The following is a 26092-nucleotide window of genomic DNA, read 5'->3' on the forward strand; positions in this document are numbered from 1 at the left end:
AGCGGGGGTCATATGTTTTTATACATATAGGGGGGGTGTGGAAACTGAATGTGCCCCAGATGTAGAAAATCGGTTTTCTCTCAATCCAGGATGTTTTTCACGGTTCGACATGGTTTTTTGGAACTGAAAACGGGATGAAAACGGTGCTGGATGTTTATAGTTCTTAAAGATGTCGGAATACTGAATGAGAAACCGATATTCCTCTCAAAAATCAGAATTAAATATAAATCATACAAAACAAAAAATTCTTACAAAATGAGGTTACATTTTTGCGTAAAAAATTCAAACCACAATGAAATAGTGGGGTGAATTTTTCAGGTTAGAAACTACCAGGTTCGGTCCGGGATTCTAATAGTTGAGGTTCAACTATTAACGTCAAGGCGATTGAGATCGGATTCACATTAAATGATTAAAATAATTGAATAGAAAATTTAATTACTCATCTTTTAAAGGGGTCTCTACAGCTTTTGATGTTTCAATGGACCAACTGTCAACTTCCAAAGTAGATAATTATATGGAGTCAACAAATGAAGGAAGTAAGTATATAATATTAGTGATGTATTGATGAGAAATGATTTTCATGAACAGAACACAATTGATTCTTCGAACTCGTACAAGCTACAGAGCTTCTGAGGGGTACTTTGGTACCTATGGAGAATCAGGATAATACGAAATATGAGAGGATATTTTATTGAATATTTAATGATTATAGATGCTTCATGTCTCCTTGATAGAAAATTTAATAACATATCTCTTAAAGGGGTCTCTACAGCTTTTAATGATTCAATGAACCAACCGTCAACTTCCAAAGTAGATAGTTACTTGCAGTCTAGAAATGAAGAAAGTAAGTATATTATATTAGTGATGTATTAATTTGCAATTAATTTCTAGAATACCAATACTTATGGAAGGATTTTCTATTGCATTTGTAATACTAGTACAAATTTATTATATTTATTATATAATTATAATAATAATTCAACAACATGCTATTTAACAATTGGAAGTGTTTGAACGTTTTACATCAATTATTCTTCAAATTTTTTATTTCAGTTGATAATCGCTCAAATGATGATGGTATGCTAGAACCAGATGCAGTATTGAAGAAGTTGAAGGAAAGAAAAGTTCTTTCTCGTGAGCACTATAAGATTCAAAACACAGAGCAATTCAAATCAGTTGTTTATTTTTTATATGCATGTGTGATTAACAGAACTTTTGGGATAACTGCATGCACTTTCCAGAACATCTTTGAATTAATTTTAAATCATATTACTGTGATTATTACTGTACTATATTTCTTTCTTTAGGTAGAGGGTTTCCAATACTGAGTAAATTGAAGTGTACAGGGTGGGCAAATTTCGAGGTTTTAGCACTACAGTTTTCAAACTAGAGGAGATAGACACAATCTGATACCCCATTCTCGTTCTCTTTTTCTGAGAAACTTACAATAGTAGTAGTGATTTTTGGCCACTTTTTTTGTTTTCGAATTATGAGCAAAAATTGGAAAAATGACGATATCGAAATAAATTTATATCTCCGCTAATACTGATGATAGAGTTCTGAAATTGAAACATTATACAGGCACTTTTTTACGTAGAATCCAGTGGCGTGGTCGCCTTTTTAGCAGGATTTTTAATTACGAAGCTATGACCCAAAGTTATGTTTTTTTAAATGGGAACACTAGTTTTCTGTGCAATTTTTTGAAAGCTTAATTTTTACTTATTCGAAAAATATATAACATCATATGATTTGTATCAATATAAATAATAGAAAATGGTCAAAAACCTTTTTTCTCAATATTTCTATGGTTTCAACTTTTGACGAGCACAGAAAAATAGAGTTTCCTATTACAAAAACAGTCTTCTTCTGACAATGTCATTCTTTCTATGCTTTTTACCAATTTTCACAAAATTTGAATCAAGATATATTTCATAAATTTTCATAATAATGAAAGGACTCATAGAAGGAGACAGTCGTAATCATACGATGCTATATGTTTCTGTGTTCATCAAACGTTGAAACCATAGAAATATTGAGAAAAAATGTTTTTGACCATGTTCTATTATTTATATTGATACAAACCATATGATGTTATATATTTTTGAAATCAGTAAAAATTAAGCTTTCAAAAAATTGCACAGAAAACTAGTGTTCCCATTTAAAAAAAACATAACTTTGGGTCATAGCTTCGTAATTAAAAATCCTGCTAAAAAGGCGAGCACGTTACTGGATTCTATGTAAAAAAGTGCCTGTTTAATGTTTCAATTTCAGAGCTCTATCATCAGTATTAGCGGAGATATAAATTTATTTCAATATCGCCATTTTTCCAATTTTTGCTTTTAACTCGAAAACAAAAGAAGGTGGCCAAAAATGACTACTACTATTGTTAGTTTCTCAGAAAAAGAGAACGAGAATGGGGTATCAGATTTTGTGTATCTCCCCTGGTTTAAAAACTGTAGTGCTAAAACATCTAAATTTGCCCACCCTGTACAAGAAAAATGCAGCTTAGTGCAAGAGAAAAAATTTTGTACGACATGTTACGCAAATGTAGGGACCGACTGAACCAAAAGAAGCATAAAATGAAAGGTTTTAAGGAAAGGTTAGATGCTGCACAAAAATTTTTGCATGCAGAAGGGTTCAGCAACTCGCTCAGTAATGTCAATGAGGCAACATTTCATTTTATAAAATGCCAAATCACCAATCAAAAACTTCATCCAAAAGCCTGGAGATTCACATCAGATGAAAAAGTTCTTTCACTGGCTTTGTACAAAGCTAGTCCCAAGGCATATTGACTTCTTTGCAAATTATTTTGCCTACCTTCTACGAGAACATTGTCACGGCTGGTGGAAAAATTAATTTTCAATCCTGGTGTGAATGATCACATATTCCAGCAACTTAAGGAAAGTGTTTGTCAAATGAAATCTCGTAAAGATAGGTTTTGTGCCCTTATCTTTGACGAAATTTCATTGGTAACCCTGAGTTGCTGATAAAATTGTAATTCTACATGACGATGGGACAGAAAGGAAGGCAAGGTTGGTTGATCATGCAAATGTTTTTTTTTTAAGGGATTTTACAGACAGTACAAGCAACCCCTTGCCTTCACTTTTCGCCAGGGCCCTATAAAGTCTGTGGATTTGAAAAATATGGTGGTTTGATTGAAAAATGTCAAAGTATAGGTTTCTATTTTATAGTTACCATATGTGACCAAGGGACAAATAATCAGGCTGCCAAAAAATTATTATCAGAAGAAAGAAAAGAATTCTGCATTAGAAATGCCATAGAAGATAGATTTATTGGATTTCTTGTCGATAATGAGGAAATAGTTCCATTATTCGACACACCTCGTCTATTCAAAGGGTTGAGGAATAATTTATTAACTAAGGACGCCCATTTCGATATGAATGGACAAAAAAGTGGGAGCATGTCCAGAAATTTTATGATTTGAATGTTTCCGGCCGTTTTAATCAATTCAGTCCGCGGACACAAGAAAATAATGCACTCAGGAACGAAGAAATTTAGGTACAGTCTCGTTACAATTCCTCCACATTTCAGAGCGGAGGGGAATTTCACAACTTTTGAAAAACTAATCCACAAACTGCTGCTCAAGATAGAGCCATATAATATAAGAGAATTCATGGAATATATCATTATGGATTGCTAGATTTATTGTTGTGATACTTATTTTGAGTGTTATATTTTCTTGAAAGTGTATCACTCTACTTAACCCTTTCAGTAACACATCTGGCCAAACGGTCAGCAAATTCTAAAAATGCGATTCTATTTTATTTCATTTTTCGATATAACAAGTTTTACAGAAGTTACAACGTGTTTATCATAATGGACATTGTGACATAGGTGTAAAAATGAATAACTTACAAAATTTAAAAATATGAATTTTTGTATGAAAATCTTGCAATTAAACAGGTGTTCTTATTTTTTAGTATGAAAATCGAAAAAACAATTTCGATTCTTAACAAAGCAGAAATGTACCTCGAGATTTACCTTTACACTGCTCCATTTTGTATCGTGTGCTGTCTTTGTTTTCATCAAATAGGGAATACTCCGTCTGACGAAAATGATGTATTTTTCACGAAATATCTTTGAAACGTCACATTTTGAAATAACCATTTCAAGCTTTTCCCCAAAAAAAATATTTGAAGCACTTGAAAATGAAAAATTAAAATGGGTATTCAGAGTTTAAAGCGTTTTGTGAGAATTGCACAAGCTGGCAACATCGACTGAAATATGCCTTGATAATGAGGAACAACAAATGCATTATCTTGATGACAAAGACAAAGATGGCTGTCTATGAAGTCTGCGACGAACGAGGAAGGTCGTAAAATTTCATGGGATTTTTATGTCCGGTTGCAGTTGAAGCTCGCCAGTAAGTAGGCGCCTGTAGATCAACAGCTGTTATTTTATAAACAAGCTGATAGGATATTGTTCTTTTCATTGTCATGTATCGTAAACTCTGCACAAAGCGATTTAAATTTTAAAAACCATAGTTGAAGGATGATTTTGAATAGTTTCCGCGGTGAATTGGAAAAAATCATTTATGAAACTCATAATTATTCAGTTTAAACTTGCATATGTAGTGATAACCCAAATTGAGGAGAATTCTCCATTGATGTAAATGTTCATAGTTATTATACCTCATTTCGTTGACTGTCCTACATTCGGCTTTTAATTTAGGGGCAGTTTCACCATTTGAAACACTCGGTCTCTTTTTGGAACTACCTCGGCCTTTTTTTTTCAAATCTTTATCACTGACCAAGATTGGTCCGGCAAATCGGTTGACCCTTATTGTCCCTACGGCCCTTATATGTTTACTAGACAAATATTGGAATTGATTGTAGGTACTAAAAAATTATCAAAATATAGACCATGGTTTTCCTCTGTTAAACGCTCAGCTAACTGCATTACTATTGCTGCTCCTTGACCGAATTAGGAATATAAATTTCTTATCTCAGTCTCAGTACCTTAGTAGATGATGAAATCATTTCACTCTGCCCTGCTAATATAAAGAGTTTTATTCCCCATATTTTCGGTTTATTGGGAAGATACTGCTTTACATTCACTTGTCCCTTGAAAAATACAATTTGCTCATCGACACAAAGATTTGTCTCTAATTGCGCAGTTCTTTACACCGCTTTCTTATTACGTTGTACATGTCTCTAACTTTCCAGAGACGATGTCTATGACCCCCCCTTGCTGTGAGATCTACCAAATGAATGGCATTGCTCAAATCTATTGGAAAATCTATTAAAACTTATGTTCTGTTTTACGACTGGTACACCAACTCGTTGATCCCAATAAAATCTAGCTCTTGGAAGTTTCAAATTACCCATAATAATGAGGATGTCGAAAACTTTCTTCATTTCTTTCATGGTGGTTGATGGAAAACGAACAATATTATTTTGGATAGTATATTATTATTATTATTATTAATCAAATGAAATTCATAAACAAATAAAAACATCGATGCGGCTAAGTCTAAACCCCACCACATAATACCCCACAAATCACCAAAATACGTCCATGAATGCACCTAGATGTATAAACATCTATATGTGCAGACATTCACTTTCACACTTCAAAGTTTCCCCACATGTGATTGAAGAGTTCGAGGCAGTATATTTCAGCACAACCAAGAAAGTCCAGTCCCAACACACCACCAACAGTCCAAACTAAAAAACTTTCTCAAGTTGCCAACTGTTGTCATAAATAAATGTTCTGTACATTTTCATGAACTTGTTCTTCTTGCAAGCTCTTATTTCCGATGGCAATCTGTTGTACACCTTGGGTCCAATGTAATTGATGAACCTCAAGTTGAGACTGACATTACTCACAGGAATTCGTATGTCTCTATTGTCCTCGTAAACGGGTAGACGTTCCCAGTCAACACGAACTCTCCCATAATCCAAGAACTTCCTATACAAACTACCCGTACATTCGACATATATTGTAGAGTTGGGTTTATTTTTAGCACTTTTTACGAATGTAACTCTCAGATGCTCATTCTGATCTATCCATTCGTTCTGTTTTCGTATTATTTTTTCTGAAATATCCTCTTTCTCTGAACCACACAAGATTTCCTTTCCCAGTTTCTGTTATCTTTCTTATTCCTATGTTTATTTTTGCTGGATCAATGTTGGCCTGAATTTCTTTTCTACTTTTTTCAATTTTTTGTGGTATTTTAGGTTTAATAATCATTGTGTGTATATTTGTTCCTTCATTGTTTCTCCCGCTGTTTGATTCAATCTTCAGTACACTTGAGTATGAGTTGGTTAGCTTGCGATCAGATTTCAATGCTTCTATATCTTTTTTCATATGTTCCATTAGTTTCACCATATAGGGCATTCTTACAATCAGCTTTTTACATTCCATGCACATCAACAGTAGCACTCTTTTCCCCAGTGGCATACACCTTGATTCCGATGATGTTATCCCTGTACAATCTTTATGTATTTTCCGCAGACATTAGTCACATTTGTAACGGTCTTCCCCACATGTTTGTTTACATTCTACACAGACGTCAACCTCGTCATCATCTATTTCTTCTTATCTGAACATATGACAGTCAATTGAATAAAAACAAACAATGAAAACGAAGTTACATATTCTGTGGTACGATAAAAATATGTTGACACATCTCCGCATATTCAGTCTCAGCCAAATTAATTTGATTTAAGGAACTACACAGTGTGGAATAAAAATATAAAGGTTAATACATATACGATGACAAACACGAAACAACATGTGGAGAAAAACAATTCAGAATTGTTATCTATTAGGTGTTTTCATCCTCGATATCAAGTGATCATAAACAGTACTCAAATTATTTGTATCCTCCCTGTAAGTAACTGTATCATTTCTTCTTATATGTATCATTTCACTCAAAATTCGTCTGGAATAATGTTGTTCATAATCCAGAATAGATACATTTTCAAAATCAAATCTATGTCCCTCTCTGTGTGTGTGTTGTGTAAGGGCAGTTTTATTTTCGGCTTCTAATTGTCTGCCATCATTCTTATGTTGTCGTATTCTGTCCTTTAAATATTGTTTTGTTTGGCTCACGTATACTTTGTTACAATCTTGGCAAGGGATCTTATACACCAGATTGAACTGCATATTAGGAGGGGTTTTATTTTTTATGTTGGTGAAGAATTTTTTATTATTATCAAGGATGTTATAGAATGATGTCATGCAACCAAAATCTTTGAATATATTATGTAATTTGTAAGATAGTCCAGGAAAGAACGCGAGCTTGAAATATTTTAGTTTTACATTCATCTCAGGTTGTGAGCCAATGTGCATGTTGTTTGTTGCATTAACTACTGTATTCACGTTCCTATCATTATTGGTAAGACAAACTTGATCTTGTTTTTGTTTGTAGTTGTTAATCACTTTTTTGATATAGTAACGGGGGTAGTTGTTGCTTAAAAGTATGTTTGTTATCTTTATAATATTCTTCTTCTCAAACTTTTTGTGACTTAGTGAAAGAGCTCTATGAGTCAAATTGGTAGCTACATTTTTTTTTGTTGGAAGCTGTGATTAGAAAGAAAGTTAAGACATCTGCCAGAATTTGATGGTTTTGCATACCAATCTGTAATAATTTTGTTATTTTCTCTCATCACCATAACATCTAGGAAAGGTAGGCTGTTATTATTTTCTACTTCAATAGTGAATTTTAGTCGTTGGTTGTCCAGAACACTCACTCTGTTCAACTCATTTCACGAAAAACTAAAATTCACTATTGAAGTAGAAAATAACGAGAATAGCGAAATTCAAATTTTGACCCTGACGTTTCTTTAGTAGTGATAAGAGATGTCGAGGTTTCTTTTTCAGGAATGTTTACATTTTTTTCGAATGTTTGATTTTTTAACTTTTCCATTAAAAAGGCATTATTGATACTTAGGATTCCGTTTTTGTCCTTCATTTCTTCCATCAATAGCTTCAGATATTTCACCTCGAGTCTGAGCTGAGTAATTTCTCCATTTTCACCTTCCACTTCAGTGTCATTTTCTGGAATTCCGAGTTCACAACATTCGACGATTGTGTCACTGACAACTTTTATGTTTTTGCTTCTTTTCAAGCAACTATCGTGAAAAATTGAGAAACAATTTTTACAGACGTGTATTTTAGTTGTTTTGTAACAACATTTGAAAACTCTTGAACTCGCGTTATCACTTTGATTCAAAATTTCGTCGACATCTCGATCCGACACGTCCGTGCCGGCGCCATAATGTGTAATTATTTTCTCTGATAATAAATAGAAAATAATTTAATTTTGTGGAATGTCACTCGATTTTTAATAGACGTCAAAAATTTTCAAAATTCTTACGCTTTTTTAGGTAATATCGTTCGGGCTCCGGGAAAAAAAACAGGCCTATTTTAATTTCGGGTTCTTCGAGCTTAGTTCGACACCCATCCCGGCTCTCGAGCTACCGCGGATCTCTCAAGCTAATCAAATCGTTTTGGTATCTTTTCGCGAAAATCGTGAATTTCGCGATTTTCTCACGCAATTTTCGGACACTTCTAGACGGGGTAAAAATACGATCTAGGCATTTTCGGAAAGCTCGATTCTTACTCTTGCGTTCCATTTACCGCTCTACCCGGCCACGCGCCTTCGGCGCTCGCCATTTCAAATTTCCCATACCCTCCACCGACACTTCAACGTGGCAAAAAATTTGATACGATTCGGTGATCATTTTTTATCAACGTTATAGTATTACTAGTAAGCCCATAGATCTACCTTTATTGATAGATCTACTTTTTTTGGCAGATCAGTATAGCCAGGAGATCCACCTTGTAGGTAGATTCGCCTTCATGGACAGATTCGCCTTATGTCCGTAGCTCGGGCCTACGGCCCTCGTGATTCGCCTTCCGCCGTAGCTCGAGCCTACGGCCCACGCGATTCGCCTTTCGTCAGTAGCTCGGGCCTTCGGCCCTCGCCATTCACCTTCCGACCGTAGCTCGGGCCTACGGCCCTCGCTTTTAATGATACGCGAATACTATACAATACTGAGTATCACACATAACTCACAGCGTTCGATATATACAGGCATTGTCGCAAATTTCACGAAAAAATACAAATAATCTCATACACAGCTTAAAAATTGGCAAAAATCAGTTATATTCAGTTGGACAGAAGCCTTATAACGGAGATTCCATGCATTCAGTTCATCTTGAATAGAAACTTACAAAGTTCTTTCTTTACGATGAAACAAAAAACTAAGTTGAAATGAGAATAACTGGTCAAAAGTCTATAAAAGTAGAATTTTAACGCGAAAAAAACACCCTGCTATTGTATTCCAATAATCATTATATCATTCCACTCAAATAAGTTATTCGAAAACATTTTTCCTTCCATCTGGAATGATTAAATACAATAATCCTCGTAGAATAATCAAAAAGCTTAAAAATTGGCCGAAATATGTTATATGGAATGGGAAAGAAGCCTAATTATAAAAATTTCAAGCATCATAATATTTAATTCAGTTTATTTCGAACAAAATCTACAAAATCCTTTCATCTACGATAAGAAAAAAAAAACTAACCCCAAATGACAAAAACTTGGCGAAAGTCTATACATATATAGAATTTTTATGTTAAAACTTACTCATAGATTGTGTTTCAATATGCTTTTTATCATTCCAATAAGCATTTTATTATTCCACTTGAATAAGTTATTTGAAAACATTTCTCTTATTATCTAGAATGAGTAAATATAATAATCCTTGTATACTAATCAAAAAGCTTAAAAATTGGCCAAAATCTGTCATATGGAATTGAAAAGAAGCCTTATTATGAAGATTTCAAGTATTATAACATTTCATTCAGTTTATTTTGAACAAAAACCTACAGAGTCCCTCTCTCTACGATAAGAGTAACAATCTTACCTTAAATGAGAAAACTTGACAAATGTCTATAAATATAGAATTTTAACGCAAAAACTCACTCATAGATTGTGTTTCAATAATCATTATATCATTCCAAATGAATAACTTATCTCAAAACATTTTTCCATAGATCTAGACTAAGAAAATCATCTCCGTACACTACCCGATTGCATGGAAGTTGTCAGAAATCTGTTGTATTCAGTTGAAAAAAAGCGAAATAGATCATTTACTTCACATAGAAACTATCCTGAATGATATGCTTTATAAACTTACTCTGAACTACCTCTTTTTTTACCAAATAACACTGTCCGAGAAATGATATTATACATTTCTTGATCTGATAAATTTATATGTGCCTGAAAATAAATTTCCATTATGAAATATAGAATCTCCTGGTCGATTTTCTGTGCAGACTCACCCCCAAGAACCGTTTGTTATCTAGAAATTCTTATGTTCATACACCAAGATCAAAGATGTTTCTCATTCTGTGAGTTTGCATGTAATTTGATCTGAAGTACATTATGTAAACTTGACAAATGGATCATATATTTCAAATAGAAACTCTCCTGAACGAACTGCTTCAGGACTTTACCCCTGAAGAAGGATTTTCATTCCAAATACAGTCTCTCCGAGGGATGATAATTGCCATCCTAGGATTTTTTCATTTCTGTATCTGATAAATTGATATGTGCCTGAAAAAAATAAGTATTATTAGTGACAAAATATACTATCAGTTTTAATATCCGATCTCTCATACAGATTCACGTCCAAGAACTGTGTTTTATATCTCAGAATTCAATAATAACCTAACTTTCCGATTATGGAAAAAAGTTCAACTGTGATGAGAGCTTCGAAGTTTTATCGTACGGGGAGAAATGTAGTAAATATATTGAATATATCCTTTAATTTCAATAATAATTAAACCTTAAAAATTTGCATCAATTTTTTCACGGTCTGTCAACAGTCAAATGGAACTGGTCTAAGGATCCCTCAACAATTGACAGGAAAACACGTTTTAGGAATTGAAAAATTATGGAAATTTTAAAATTTTAAGTTATTTTTGGTTGAATAGTGACCTCGACTTTCCTAATATAAATTTATTTTGGCAATTTCAACGCTAAAAATCACGGAATGACTGAAAATATTCAGGGCCAAAACGCAGGTTATGAACGGTGCTTAACTGAGGTGGTTTCGTAATATCGAAAATTGCAAACTTACCTGTACATATTGAGCCGAAATATGGGTACCTGGAGATGCTACAGGCAATGGAGAATGATTCTCTAGCATTTATCTTCCCTATTTTGGCATTATTCATATAATAATCGACTCGAGTTTCCGAAAACTGCAAAAACCCCTTTCGAAACGTCAGAAGTGAAATTACCTCTATGCTCTATGCTCTTGGAAATTAATTTATCAAATTTTCGTAGACGTCCAAAATTTTCAAATTTCTTACGCTTTTTTGGGAAATTTCGTTCGGACTCCGGGAAAAAAAACAGGCCTATTTTAATTTCGGGTCCTTCGAGCTTAGTTCGACACCCATCCCGGCTCTCGAGCTACCGCGGATCTCTCAAGCTAATCAAATAACTTTGGCACCTTTTCGCGAAAATCGTGAATTTCGCGATTTTCTCACGCAATTTTCGGACACTTTTAGACGGGGTAAAAATACGATCTAGGCATTTTCGGAGAGCTCGATTCTTCTTCTAGCGTTCCATGTACCGCTCTACCCGGCCACGCGCCTTCGGCGCTCACCATCTCAAATTTCCCATACCCTCCCCCAACACTTCAACGTGGCAAAAAATTTGATACGATTCGGTGATCATTTTTTATCAACGTAATAGTATTAATAACTAGTAAGCCCATAGATCTACCTTAATTGATAGATCTACCTTTTTTGGCAGATCAGTATAGCCAGGAGATCCACCTTGTAGGTAGATTCGCCTTCATGGACAGATTCGCCTTTTGTCCGTAGCTCGGGCCTACGGCCCTCGCACTTAATGATACGCGAATACTATACAATACTGAGTATCACACATAACTCACACCGTTCGATATATACAGGCATTGTCGCAAATTTCACGAAAGAAAACAAATAATCTCATACACTGCTCAAAAATTGGCAAAAATCAGTTATAACGGAGATTCCATGCATTCAGTTCATCTTGAATTGAAACTCACAAAGTTCTTTCTCTACGATGAAACAAAAAACTAACCTGAAATGAGAATAACTGGCCAAAAGTCTATAAAAGTAGAATTTTAACGCAAAAAACACACCCTGCCATTGTATTCCAATAATCATTATATCATTCCACTCGAATAAGTTATTCGAAAACATTTTTCCTTTTATCTGGAATGATTAAATACAATAATCCTCGTACAATAATCAAAAAGCTTAAAAATTGGCCAAAATCTGTTATATGGAATGGGAAAGAAGCCTAATTAAAAAAATTTCAAGCATCATAATATTTAATTCAGTTCATTTTGAACAAAAATCTACAAAATCCCTTCATCTACGATAAGAAAAAAAACTAACCTCAAATGACAAAAACTTGGCGAAAGTCTATATAAATATAGAATTTTTACGTAAAACCTTACTCATAGATTGTGTTTCAATAATCTTTTTATCATCCCAATAATCATTTTATTATTCCACTTGAATGAGTTAATTGAAAACATTTCTCCTATTATCTGGAATGAGCGAATAGAATAATCCTTGTACACTAATCTAAAAGCTTGAAAATTGGCCAAAATCTGTTATATGGAATTGAAAAGAAGCCTAATTATGAAGATTTCAAGTATTATCACATTTAATTCAGTTTATTTCGAACAAAAACCTACAGAGTCCCTCTCTCTACGATAAGAGAAAAATCTTACCTTGAATGAGAAAACTCGACAAATGTCTATAAACATAGAATTTTAACGCAAAAGCTCACTCATAGATTGTGTTTCAATAATCATTATATAATTCCAACAGAATAACTTATCTCAAAACGTATTTTGCCATAAATCTAGACTAAGAAAATCATCTCCATACACTACCCAATTGCTTGAACGTTGTCAGAAATCTGATGTACTCAGTTGAAAAGAAGAGAAATAGATCATCTACTTCACATGGAAACTCTCCTGAACGAATTGCTTTATGAACTTACTCTGAAAAAACTTTTTTTTACCAAATAACACTGTCCGAGAGATGATATTATACATTTCTTGATCTGATAAATTTATATATGCCTGAAAATAAATTTCAATTATAAAATATAGAATCTCCTGGTCGATTTTCTGTGCAGACTCACCCCCAAGAACCGTTTGTTATCTAGAAATTCTTATGTTCATACACCAAGATTAAGGATGTTTCTCATTCTGTGAGTTTGCATGTAATTTAATCTGAAATCCATTATGTAAACTTGACAAATGGATCATATACTTCAAATACTAACTCTTCTGAAACAATTGCTCAGAAGCTTACCCCTGAAGAAGCTTTTTTTATATAAAATGAGACTTTCCGAGAGATGATATTTGACATTTGTGAATTTCATACATTTCTTGATATGATGAATTTATATGTGCCTGAAAAATAAGTATTGTTAGTGACAAAATAAACTATCAGTTATTGTTATTACATCTGATTTTGATACAGATTCACGTCCAAGAACTGTCTTTCATATCTGGAAATTCAATAATAACCTAACTTTCGGATTATGGGGAGAAATTCATCTGTGATGTGAGCTTCGAAGTGCTATCACTGCTATGCTATTGTACGGGGAGAAATGTAGTAAATATATCCTTTAATTTCAATAATAATTAAACCTTAAAAATTTACATCAATTTTTTCACGGTCTGTCAACAGTCAAATGAAACTGGCCTAAGGCTCACTCAACACTTCTACCTGAATGACAGGAAAACACGTTATACGAATTGAAAAATTATGGAAATTATAAAATTTTAAGTTAGTTTTGGCTGAATAGTGACCTCGACTTTCCTAATATAAATTTATCTTGGCAATTTCAACGCTAAAAATCACGAAATGACTGAAAATATTCAGGGCCAAAACGATGGTTCTGAACGGTGCTTAACCGAGGTGGTTTCGTAATATCGAAAATTGCAAACTTACCTGTACATATCGAGCCGAAATATGGGTACCTGGAGATGCTACAGGATATGGAGAATGATTCTCTAGCATTTATCTTCCCTATTTTGGCATTATTCATATAATAATCGACTCGAGTTTCCGAAAACTGCAAAAACCCCTTTCGAAACGTCAGACGTGATGGAAATTACCTCTATGCTCTTGGAAATTAATTTATCAAATTTTCGTAGACGTCAAAAATTTTCGAAATTCTTACGCTTTTTTAGGTAATATCGTTCGGGCTCCGGGAAAAAAAACAGGCCTATTTTAATTTCGGGTTCTTCGAGCTTAGTTCGACACCCATCCCGGCTCTCGAGCTACCGCGGATCTCTCAAGCTAATCAAATCATTTTGGTATCTTTTCGCGAAAATCGTGAATTTCGCGATTTTCTCACGCAATTTTCGGACACTTCTAGACGGGGTAAAAATACGATCTAGGCATTTTCGGAAAGCTCGATTCTTACTCTTGCGTACCATGTACCGCTCTTTCCGGCCACGCGCCTTCGGCGCTCACCATTTCAAATTTCCCACACCCTCCCCCGACACTTCAACATGGCAAAAAATTTGATACGATTCGGTGATCATTTTTTATCAACGTTATAGTATTAACTAGTATAGCCAGGAGATCCACCTTGTAGGTAGATTCACCTTTACTGGCAGATTCGCCTTTCGTACGTAGCTCGGGCCTACGGCCCTCGCGATACGCCTTTTGTTCGTAGCTCGGGCCTTCGGCCCTCGCTCGATTCCCCTTTTATAAATGTATAGGCCAAAAACGTTTTTTAAAAGCCCGATCGATTAAAGGCACCTCGTTCTGTGATCGCTGCCAAGCCGTCAAAACTGACGTTAACCTTTAAATCACACTCTGACATCGATTGTCAAAGTGCACTTTCACTTAATTTTCTCTGATAATCAATAGAAAATAATTTAATTTTGTGGAATGTCACTCGATTTTTAATAGACGTCAAAAATTTTCAAAATTCTTACGCTTTTTTGAGAAATTTCGTTCGGACTCCGGGAAAAAAAACAGGCCTATTTTAATTTCGGGTCCTTCGAGCTTAGTTCGACACCCATTCCGGCTCTCGAGCTACCGCGGATCTCTCAAGCTAATCAAATAACTTTGGCACCTTTTCGCGAAAATCGTGAATTTCGCGATTTTCTCACGCAATTTTCGGACACTTTTAGACGGGGTAAAAATACGATCTAGGCATTTTCGGAGAGCTCGATTCTTCTTCTAGCGTTCCATGTACCGCTCTACCCAGCCACGCGCCTTCGGCGCTCACCATTTCAAATTTCCCATACCCTCCCCCAACACTTCAACATGGCAAAAAATTTGATACGATTCGGTGATCATTTTTTATCAACGTTATAGTATTAATTAACTAGTATAGCCAGGAGATCCACCTTGTAGGTAGATTCACCTTTACTGGCAGATTCGCCTTTCGTCCGTAGCTCGGGCCTACGGCCCTCGCGATACGCCTATTGTTCGTAGCTCGGGCCTTCGGCCCTCGCTCGATTCCCCTTTTATAAATATCTAGGCCAAAAACGTTTTTTAAAAGCCCGATCGATTTAAGGCACCTCGTTCTGTGGTCGCTGCCAAGCCGTCAAAACTGACGTTAACCTTTAAATCACACTCTGACATCGATTGTCAAAGTGCACTTTCACTTAATTTTCTCTGATAATCAATAGAAAATAATTTAATTTTGTGGAATGTCACTCGATTTTTAATAGACGTCAAAAATTTTCAAAATTCTTACGCTTTTTTAGGTAATATCGTTCGGGCTCCGGGAAAAAAAACAGGCCTATTTTAATTTCGGGTTCTTCGAGCTTAGTTCGACACCCATCCCGGCTCTCGAGCTACCGCGGATCTCTCAAGCTAATCAAATAACTTTGGCACCTTTTCGCGAAAATCGTGAATTTCGCGATTTTCTCACGCAATTTTCGGACACTTCTAGACGGGGTAAAAATACGATCTAGGCATTTTCGGAAAGCTCGATTCTTACTCTTGCGTTTCATTTACCGCTCTACCCGGCCACGCGCCTTCGGCGCTCACCATTTCAAATTTCCCATACCCTCCACCGACACTTCAACGTGGCAAAAAATTTGATACGATTCGGTGATCATTTTTTATCAACGTTATAGTATTAACTAGTATAGCCAGGAGATCCACCTTGTAGGTAGATTCACCTTTACTGGCAGATTCGCCTTTCGTACGTAGCTCGGGCCTACGGCCCTCGCGATACGCCTTTTGTTCGTAGCTCGGGCCTTCGGCCCTCGCTCGATTCCCCTTTTATAAATATATAGGCCAAAAACGTTTTTTAAAAGCCCGATCGATTTAAGGCACCTCGTTCTGTGATCACTGCCAAGCCGTCAAAACTGACGTTAACCTTTAAATCACACTCTGACATCGATTGTCAAGGTGCACTTTCACTTAATTTTCTCTGATAATCAATAGAAAATAATTTAATTTTGTGGAATGTCACTCGATTTTTAATAGACGTCAAAAATTTTCAAAATTCTTACGCTTTTTTAGGTAATATCGTTCGGGCTCCGGGAAAAAAACAGGCCTATTTTAATTTCGGGTTCTTCGACCTTAGTTCGACACCCATCCCGGCTCTCGAGCTACCGCGGATCTCTCAAGCTAATCAAATCAAATTGGTACCTTTTCGCGAAAATCGTGAATTTCGCGATTTTCTCACGCAATTTTCGGACACTTCTAGACGGGGTAAAAATACGATCTAGGCATTTTCGGAAAGCTCGATTCTTCCTCTAGCGTTCCATGTACCGCTCTACCCGGCCACGCGCCTTCGACGCTCGCCATTTCAAATTTCCCATACCCTCCCCCGACACTTCAACATGGCAAAAAATTTGATACGATTCAGTGATCATTTTTTATCAACGTTATAGTATAAACTAGCATGGCCAGGAGATCCACCTTATAGGTAGATTCACCTTTACTGGCAGATTCGCCTTTCGTCTGTAGCTCGGGCCTACGGCCCCCGCAATTCGCCTTTTGTCCATAGCTCGATTCCCCTTTTATAAATATCTAGGCCAAAAACGTTTTTTCAAGAGTCCGATCGATTTAAGGCACCTCGTTCTGTGATCGCTGCCAAGATAATTCCGTCAAAACTGACGTTAACCTTTAAATCACACTCTGACATCGATTGTCAAAGTGCACTCACTTAATTTTCTCTGATAATCAATAGAAAATAATTTAATTTTGTGGAATGTCACTCGATTTTTAATAGACGTCAAAAATTTTCAAATTTCTTACGCTTTTTTGGGAAATTTCGTTCGGTCTCCGGGAAAAAAAACAGGCCTATTTTAATTTCGGGTCCTTCGAGCTTAGTTCGACACCCATACCGGCCGTCGAGCTACCGCGGATCTCTCAAGCTAATCAAATAACTTTGGCACCTTTTCGCGAAAATCGTGAATTTCGCGATTTTCTCCCGCAATTTTCGGACACTTCTAGACGGGGTAAAAATACGATCTAGGCATTTTCGGAAAGCTCGATTCTTACTCTTGCGTTCCATTTACCGCTCTACCCGGCCACGCGCCTGCGGCGCTCGCCATTTCAAATTTCCCATACCCTCCACCGACACTTCAACGTGGCAAAAAATTTGATACGATTCGGTGATCATTTTTTATCAACGTTATAGTATTAATTAATAACAGCCTACCTTTCCCACCCAGTATTTTAATAAGGAGATGCAAATATACTGTTCTATTTCACTCACCGTTCAGGCCAGTTTGTAATATCGGTGTAAGCGTGTCAGCCTTCTATTGCTTTTTTTTTCTATTCGGTTATTGTATTTAACAGTGACACAGGGGTGAAATAGAGACAGACAGGACGGGTGTATCTCACTTGTTATTATCGGTCCCACAATTAATACAGAAAAATTGAATTAACTGTAACGGTTCCTGTTTTTCCATTGAATTAACGGAATTTTCTGTTGTAGGTGTGTGGGATACCACTTACCCACTGGATGACAGTGAGACGGTCCTGTTTGGTGGCAATAAAGCTGCACAGAACAAACAAAACTGTACGGAACAGAATCTTCCAACACTGGCAGACCAGGTTAGATCTATCGGTTATGGTGGAATCGCGGAATTATAGGTATGTACATTTTGTCAGTTAATAAGGAGATACAAGTATAAGGCTCTATTTCACTCATCTGGGCACTTATTCAGTGAAAGCAGCGGTAGTACCCCATTACTAACCTATTTTCGGTGATGAATATTATTTTTAACGGTAATAGAGGAGTGAAATAGAGTCAGACAGAACGGATGTATCCCATTTATTATCAGTGATCAGTACAATATGACGGTACGATTTATTTTTATTTCAGGACCTCCAGTCGTTGTTCGGTGGGTACACAGAGCTTCCATGGTTGTCCGGATCCAACTTCAGTAAAGTCGGAAGAGTCCCAGAAGTGACGATACAGTTTCCCATCCTCAACGGCGAAGTCAGGGAAATCTTCTGGGTCTCTTTGTACCTCTTGGAGCTTTTTGTTGTACCAATTGCAGCGAACTTCGACGTCGGCCAGGCATACGGAATCTACCGACGGTAACGGGTTTCGGGACAGACTGTCGGCGACTTTGTTCAGGGCACCTTTCCGATATTGGACTTCAAAGTCGATTTGCTGAAGGAAAACGGCCCATCGAGCAATTCTTCCGGACGGTGACTTGATGGAATTCAGCCATTTCAGACTCATGTGGTCGGAAATTACGGTGAAATGAAATCCTTCCAGGTATGGTCGCAGTTTCTCTATCGAGAAAACAATGGCGAGACATTCCCTTTCGGACACGGAGTAATTTCTTTCGGCGGTGTTGAAGGTACGGCTGACATAGGCGATCACCCTTTCCTCTCCATCAAGAACTTGGGTCAGGGCTCCTCCAAGGCCTACGTCACTGGCGTCTGTTTGCAGGACGAACGGTTGATTGAAATCCGGACAGGCCAGTATCGGTGATTTGGTCAGTTTTTGTTTCAGGAGATCGAACGCTTTTTGTTGTTCCTCACCCCACTTCCAACGTGGTTTCTTCTTTAACAGGTGAGTCAACGGTGCAACGACATCGGAAAAGTTCTCTATAAAACGGCGGTACCAGCTAGCAACTCCCAGAAAACGGCGCAATTCACGGATAGTTTTCGGCGCTGGGAATGCTACGATAGAGGAAACTTTATCCGGGTCGGTACGGATTGCTTCGGAAGTAACGACATGTCCTAGGTATTTCAGGGATTTTCGCACAAAATCACACTTTTCGGGATTGAGACGAAGATTAGCTTCTCTCAACCGCCGGAATACTTCTCTTAAATTCTCTAGGTGTTCCTCGAAAGTTTCCCCCAGGACAACTATGTCGTCCAGGTAAGCGAACGCCTCCGGTTCCATTTCTGGGCCAATAACGGTGTCTAGGAATCTCTGAAATGTGGCTGGACTAGCGTGAAGACCAAACGGCATGACGGTGACCCTTCCTGGAACTGTGAAGGCAGTAATCGGACGGCTCTCCTTTGCTAACGGTATCTGCCAGTATCCTTGTTTCAGATCCAGTGTGGAGATGTATTTGGCCTTACGCAGTTTGTCCAAAATCCCAGAAATGTACGGCAACGGGTATGCATCTTTTACAGACACTTGGTTGACGGCACGGAAGTCGATGCAAAAACGGTACTTTCCGTCTTTCTTCCTGACCAACACTACCGGTGAACTCCACGGTGACTTGGAGGGTTCAATCACTCCCTCAGCCAGCATACGGTCTACTTCCTGATTGAAGATCTCCTGCATTTTCGGGTTCAGGGGTCGGTATCGTTGTTTGATCGGTTCGGTGCCCGGTTTCAGTTTGATCTGATGTTCAATCAGGTCGGTTGTACCATATAGGTCTTCAAACTTCTTTAATTCTTCTTTCAGAAATTCCTCCAGCTCCTGTTTCTGAGACTCCGTCAACTCCAACAGGTGTTCTGCGGCGGTGTGAACTTCTGCGGTGGTTTCGACAGGAGTCATCTGTTTCGAGATCAGTCGGCCTTCCAGAAAGCACTCGGCGGTACTGAGATTTACGGAAAACTTGAAAGTCGACAGAACATCCATCCCCAGAATAATGTCAACCGGTAAGTTTGGTACCAGTAAGAATTTCAAATCAGGCAGTGTGTAATCGGAAATTTGCACGGTGGTGGTCTACAGTTTCGGTGTGACGGTGGTTTGTCCGTTCGCTATTACTGCGAAACTGTTGTGTAATGTTTGTCCTGTGATTCCTTTACTTTCACACTGATCGGATACGGCCTGACTGCAGAAACTCCTGGTCGCTCCGGTATCTATCAGTGCTCGGAAGTGTTTGCCGGCTATTCCGACCTCTACTAACGGACGGTTATCATTACAGGTGGTCGGTGCCAGTGGAGTCAAGATTCCGGGAGATGTGGTCGACTCCGCCTCCAATCTCCCCTTCAGTTTCCCGAACACGGACAGTCTCGTGAGAGAATGTTTTCCCTCTGGCATCGAGAACAGAAGATTTTCGGTGGCCTGCGACATTCTCGACGCATGTGGCCATATCCACCACATCAGAAACACTGTGTCTGGAAGGACACTCTCCTCCCTGAAGGTGGTTCGGTCCGGTCAGCGGGGCTATTTTCGGCTGGACGGCGGGGTGGCGGTGTTGCAGGTCTGGATCGACCTTCGGACCTGTCTCCAGATGTCGGACGGTGTGATTCCTGTTGCTGGACTATTGATTCTCTGGACCTGGGTGGCTTTGGGCGGCTTTCCCCCGGCGGAGAAAGTCGTGTCTGGTTGGCTGGTGTCGGCGGGACTGGTTCCCTGTGATCAGTTGTTTGGCGAACCTGTTCTCCGGTATCCATAGAAAAGCTTGCTTGGTATCGGCTCAATTGACGGGGACTGTACGTCAGGTGAGGTTCTTCCACAAAACCTGGTTTGGAGGGTGGCCGGTTGTACTGGCTCATCTGCCACTGGACCAGTTGAAAAACTTTTTCCTTACGGAGAAGTTCATCATAAGTCTTGATCTCCTGGAAGGCCAAGGCCTGCTGTAAGGGCGGGATCAACCTCTGTCGGATAAGCCGGATCTGCTCCACCTCGGATGGTTTTGCATAGGTGAGTTTCTGGAATAAGTTCTGCATCCGGGTAACATATAGAAGCAACTTTTCTTCAGGGCCCTGTGTTCGCCTTTTTATTTCCTCCAACAGATGCTCCTCGTAATTAACTGGCAGAAATGCTTCTTTCAGCTGGTTGCTAAAATCCTCCCAGTCCTCAAAAGTACCTCTCCGGGGAATGAACCAATCCCTCGCATCCTTTCGTAGTAATTCATACACTGATTCGAAAACTTGTTCCAGGGATACCCTACGGGATTCAGCCAGTCTCTCCATTTCTTCAAGAAATCCGGTTACACTACCAGTGCCATCAAAGGAGATGTTCCATTTGTGTACCGGGACAGTTGGTACTGTTGATCGAGACTCCGGTTCCGATCTGGCAGGTGTTGTGATAATTGGCCGGTCAGAATTCATCCACGGAGCAGGTAAGTGTGGGAAAGACACCCTTCGTGTGGAATTAACCCATCTACTTTGTGTCGGACCCTCAGGTGTTGTTGTCCCACAGTCCTGTGACTGTGTGAGAGGTATCGCTGGTAATTGTTGCAGTAATGCTCTACATGTCTGCCTTGTCTCATTCATGACCCGTTCTAATGTTGGATTTCTTACAGGTGTACCGGTACGTGAGACATTAACCACTGCAGGAGGATCGACACCATCTCCTAAGTCGATAAGAGATGTCTCAACCTTTGATATCCTCTCCGGTTGGATCGGTGACATCCCAGGTGAACTGGGCACCTCCTTATCCAAAAGAGACCTCTGACCTCGGTTGGATGTCTGCGGCTGTTCAGGATTACTCTTCCTACGCAGCTCCTCCAGTGTCTCCAACGCCTTATCTGTAGTCGCCTTCATTTGTTCAATCAATTGTAACTGTGTTGTGTCTGCGTTGACAATAAAGTTCAGCCTGCCTTGAATGTGTATTAATCTGGTGTAAATTCGCGAAAATTCGTTAGCCGCATTATTATGATTGAAGTTCTGAAGGGATTCCACCAAATCGGTGAGTTTATTTTGACAGATCTCAATCTCGGAGGCGGGATTCAATGATGTTGGGGGTAGTAAAGGTTCATTAGTCTGAAGCACTTGTCGTAACAGACTCCGTTTAGTAATCACAGTACCGGGTATCGATTGTCCCCTCAGTTGTAATTCGAATGTAAGTTCATCACTGAGTAACCGGATCACATCCATGTTCGACATATTTTTTTCAAATGAGTCCTATTCAAAAAAATTTTTAAAGTCCAACGTTACTCGAGAAAAAAAATTCAATCAGTCCCACGAAAGTCCGAAAATATTCGCGAAATGCCGCACACAATCGCAAGTCACTTCGTATAGTCCGAAAAATTTCCTGAAATTCGAATAGCACCAAAACGCACAGGTTAAATTCCAAACAGTCTTTCAAGTTCAATAGCCAGAAAATAAATCACAATAATTGACTTTCAGTTTTCAGAAAAATCAGAAATAATCGGTAAGTTTCAACAGTACAGGTCAAAAGAAAATAGCAAACAGGTAGATAGGTTATCAATAGGTAATAGGTGATTCCCTATTGAACCGATAGGTAAATCACACCTTTTAAATTTTACCAATTGCGACAATAAATTTTCAATTTGTCAAAGTCCAGAAATTCACTCACCTTCAATGTGAAATTAAAACAGTTCAATTCAATAAATCAGAAATATGCAATTAGAAATCGGAAATAGTTTTCACTGTGTAACGTGGTTTACTCGGAGGAAAATCTCGAGCGCCAGCTGTTCTTTTCAATAGGAAGAATAGCAAACCTACCAGAGTAGCTGCTAGCCGGAGACAGAGCTCGGTGTTGTCTAGGGTGGTAGCGACAACGAAGAAGTCAAAATCGAATCATGTAAAAGTTTATTCACACCTTCGGAAACCAATTATATGTACAAGGGAGATATGTGTGATATAAAATATGAGTGATTCTATAAGTGAAAATACATTCGGGATATCTTATCCGGTCACGAGCACTTTATGAAATTTATACCGGGTGTAGTGAAAACTTAACGGCTCAATAAAATGCGCCAACCAGAACTGACGAATGCTAAGGACTTGCTATACGGTATCGGTATGTAGTTGTATTTCTCCGGAAATGAAACACAATAAGGGCGGATCTGTTCGAGACTTTTATTCGCTGCCCCAAGGGTTATAACACGCCATGACTGACAGCGAAGAAAATGTCTATTTTTAACGCAACTACGGGATTTCACTGACTACGTGCGGTATCTCTTATTCTCTGCCCAAAGGGTTATAGCACGCCATGACTGACAGAAAAGAAGAGTTTTCGGATTTAACACTTATGACGCGGAACGCGGACAGGGTGAAGAACGATAAAATACAACAGAAAACGATACAGTACAGCAGTGTCAAAGTTAAGGAAGTAACGGCGTAGGTCTAACAAAGAAACTGAACGGTACAGACGGGGACCTACCTTCTTTGTTTCAAGCACTCGAAACTCAAAGGATTTAAAAGAAAAACTAAAAAATTAACTCTAAGCACTGATGCAAACACAAAATGATTATTCTTCAACGGCGAAAGAAATACCGAAAATTAACTGAATCTATAAAAGAAGTCACCACGTTAGAAAGCGAAAAATCGAAAAATACTCAAGCGAAGGGAAAACACTGAAGTAAAAGTCAAAAGTCGAAAAGTGACCGTCGCGGGGAAAATTTGCTTTTATAGGCTAATCCCCTCTCACGGTAAAATTCTGAAAATTCCAGAATGCGACAAGAATGAAAAACGTCGTCAGCTCCGGTTTATCGCATATCAACAGATGAAAAACGTCGAAATCTTCAGCGGCATGTAAGAAAAACAACGTGAAATACAGATAAGCGGTTTTTTACATTTAATCTGCCTGTCGGAATGAACGTACGGAATATTCGAGAATTAAAATATTTTCAAAGACGGAAATTTAAAACGACAGAAATGCACTGAGATGAACTCCAATTTTCCTCAGAAAACTGGACTTCATCACACCCCCTTCATCTCGGAAGAAATTAACTTACGATGAAATAGTGAGTTTAATTTCACGACTCTATCTACCCCTAGAAATAATGACCTTACTTTCGCGCGCGCCACTGATATACTCGTGACCAGATTACAACTCAATCAAGTACTTATCCTCTCTATGGTTGGAATGGTAGTTCCAATGCGCACGCAGAAACGTCAGCGTCAGTCATTTCGGCGCAGGTCTCCGCCATCTTGTCAAAAAACTTTGTTCAGCGTTCCGTGGATAAATGGTGTATAACAGTGGAAAATCCTCCCTCTCTATGTGGAAATTCATCTTCATCGCTGGTCGGAAGCGTGCCATGCTTCATCCCTCCGGTGAGTACCTAATTTAACTGTGTTTGGCGGGTGTTTGAATTCCATCGTGGTTTTGTAGGTTACCCAGGAATCGTGGGAGCTGCAACAGGTGGAAATCCTCCAACAGCTCGACGTGGGGGCTCAATGGGCTGGTATGACCCGGCTGTACGGACGTTGAGACTCTCGGATCCGGTATGAGACTTGCAGGTGGGTAATTTCTAACAATAATTCTCCGATCTTCATCGTTCCTCGTGGTCCACTTTTCTTCCTGGAGCGGTTTTCCTCTGCTTTCTGTTTTCAGGTAGACGGTGTTTTCTTCAGGTAAACAGTGTTAAATTGACGGTACAATAATTTCGATTCGGTTCAGGACAGAAATTGGTTAGATCTATTGGATTAATAGACGGATATACTCAGTTGTAATGTGAAACAGTATCCTTTTTTGGTATTCCTTACATAAGTAACAGATTTTCGGACAGTTTTAACAGGTTTTGTTTATATTTAATTGCATGCTGAACGGATGAAAATCTGTAGATACAGTATTTCGGTCAACGGTGGTGCCTGTACGGAATTTGAACGGAATTGTTACGGTGTAATCGGTTATAACTAGGTTAGTGACAAGCTTCAGTTTCACGAGGTTTCTCCTTGCAGGTGCTCCCTGCATCTTGGACAGGCCCGGAGGGCTAACTCCCTACTGGTTTGCATGCGGAACTTGTTCAACCTCCTTCGGGGTGGTTCAGATTGGGTGGATGCACTAGGGATATCACACTGGACGGTAGCCTCTCTTTGACAGTGATGAGAATAACAAGGACAATCTCTAGTCAGTGTAACTACAGTTATTCGGATCAACAGGTAAACAGAAAATAATAATATAGTCGGTAACGGAAAAAATATATACATATATTCGGTAACGGAAAAATAATATATATTCGGTAACAAAAAAAAAAAAAAACTATAACGGGTTTCCTCCTTCAGATCCTTCAGAGGTTATTTCTATAGAACGGTTAACGGATCATGACAATAATATATATTATGCATGAAATGGTTTTAGATCTTTAATATGTATATTAGTGATTTTTCTACCCTCTGTATCTTTCAGGTCATAGACGACAGGTGAAACAACTTTAACGACGGTAAACGGTCCGGAAAACTTCGGAGCCAACTTGGCGGCGAAACTGTCAACGGCCGAGGATAAAGGACGGTCCCGGCGTAGAACTTTATCTCCCACATGGTATCGGATTTCTCTTCGTCGAAGATTGTAGTGGTGAGCCTGTTGCTGGAAGGCACGGTACAGTTTAGTACGAACGAACTCATAAGCCTCCTGGAGATGTTTGATCTGTTGAGTACGGTAAGTCATATCTCTATTTTCTTCTTCTGTACGGTTGGATTCTCCGTTCATTTCATTATTGTGGGGGTTTGTCGAATAAATCGCCCTCGGGACTTCTAGTTCCCTTCCATAATTTAAAAATGCCGGTGTAAATCCAGTAGACTCCTGTTTAGCGGTGTTGATGGCAAACGTTAACTCTCCTATCTTTTCATCCCAGGTTCTTTGATCGGCTTCACAAAACTGTGCTATCATGGTCTTTAGGGTACGGTTAGCTCTTTCTACAGGGTTGCACTGAGGAGTATACGGTGGTGTGAAACGGTGAGCGATGTTCAGCTCTCGGAGACTGTTCTTGAATAG

The 26092-nt window shown here is 38.4% G+C and overlaps 1 protein-coding gene and 2 long non-coding RNA genes across 4 annotated transcripts; 1 reads left to right on the forward strand and 2 right to left on the reverse strand.

Annotated features, from left to right (window-relative positions):
* The first annotated feature begins 435 nt into the window (after window positions 1-435).
* LOC123308797 lies at window positions 436-1460 on the forward strand. Its single transcript, XM_044891650.1, has 3 exons — window positions 436-536; window positions 761-844; window positions 1054-1460. The coding sequence occupies exons 1-3, from the start codon at window positions 479-481 to the stop codon at window positions 1305-1307; spliced, it is 396 nt and encodes a 131-aa protein (XP_044747585.1). The 5' UTR covers window positions 436-478; the 3' UTR covers window positions 1308-1460.
* Window positions 1461-9486: 8026 nt separating this feature from the next.
* Window positions 9487-10905, reverse strand: LOC123308305. Of its 2 annotated transcripts, none has more exons than XR_006537085.1 (3): window positions 10660-10905; window positions 10321-10594; window positions 9487-10258 (listed from the first exon to the last, which is right to left on the reverse strand). It is a non-coding gene; the product is annotated as an uncharacterized LOC123308305 (long non-coding RNA). The 2 variants fall into 2 exon arrangements; XR_006537086.1 differs by having other exon boundaries at window positions 10709-10904.
* A 1836-nt stretch (window positions 10906-12741) lies between these two features.
* On the reverse strand, window positions 12742-13502 carry LOC123308306. Its single transcript, XR_006537087.1, has 3 exons — window positions 13193-13502; window positions 13102-13130; window positions 12742-13058 (listed from the first exon to the last, which is right to left on the reverse strand). It is a non-coding gene; the product is annotated as an uncharacterized LOC123308306 (long non-coding RNA).
* Between the last annotated feature and the right edge of the window lie 12590 nt (window positions 13503-26092).

This window comes from Coccinella septempunctata, chromosome 2, assembly GCF_907165205.1.
Source record: "Coccinella septempunctata chromosome 2, icCocSept1.1, whole genome shotgun sequence".
Lineage (NCBI taxonomy): Eukaryota > Metazoa > Arthropoda > Insecta > Coleoptera > Coccinellidae > Coccinella > Coccinella septempunctata.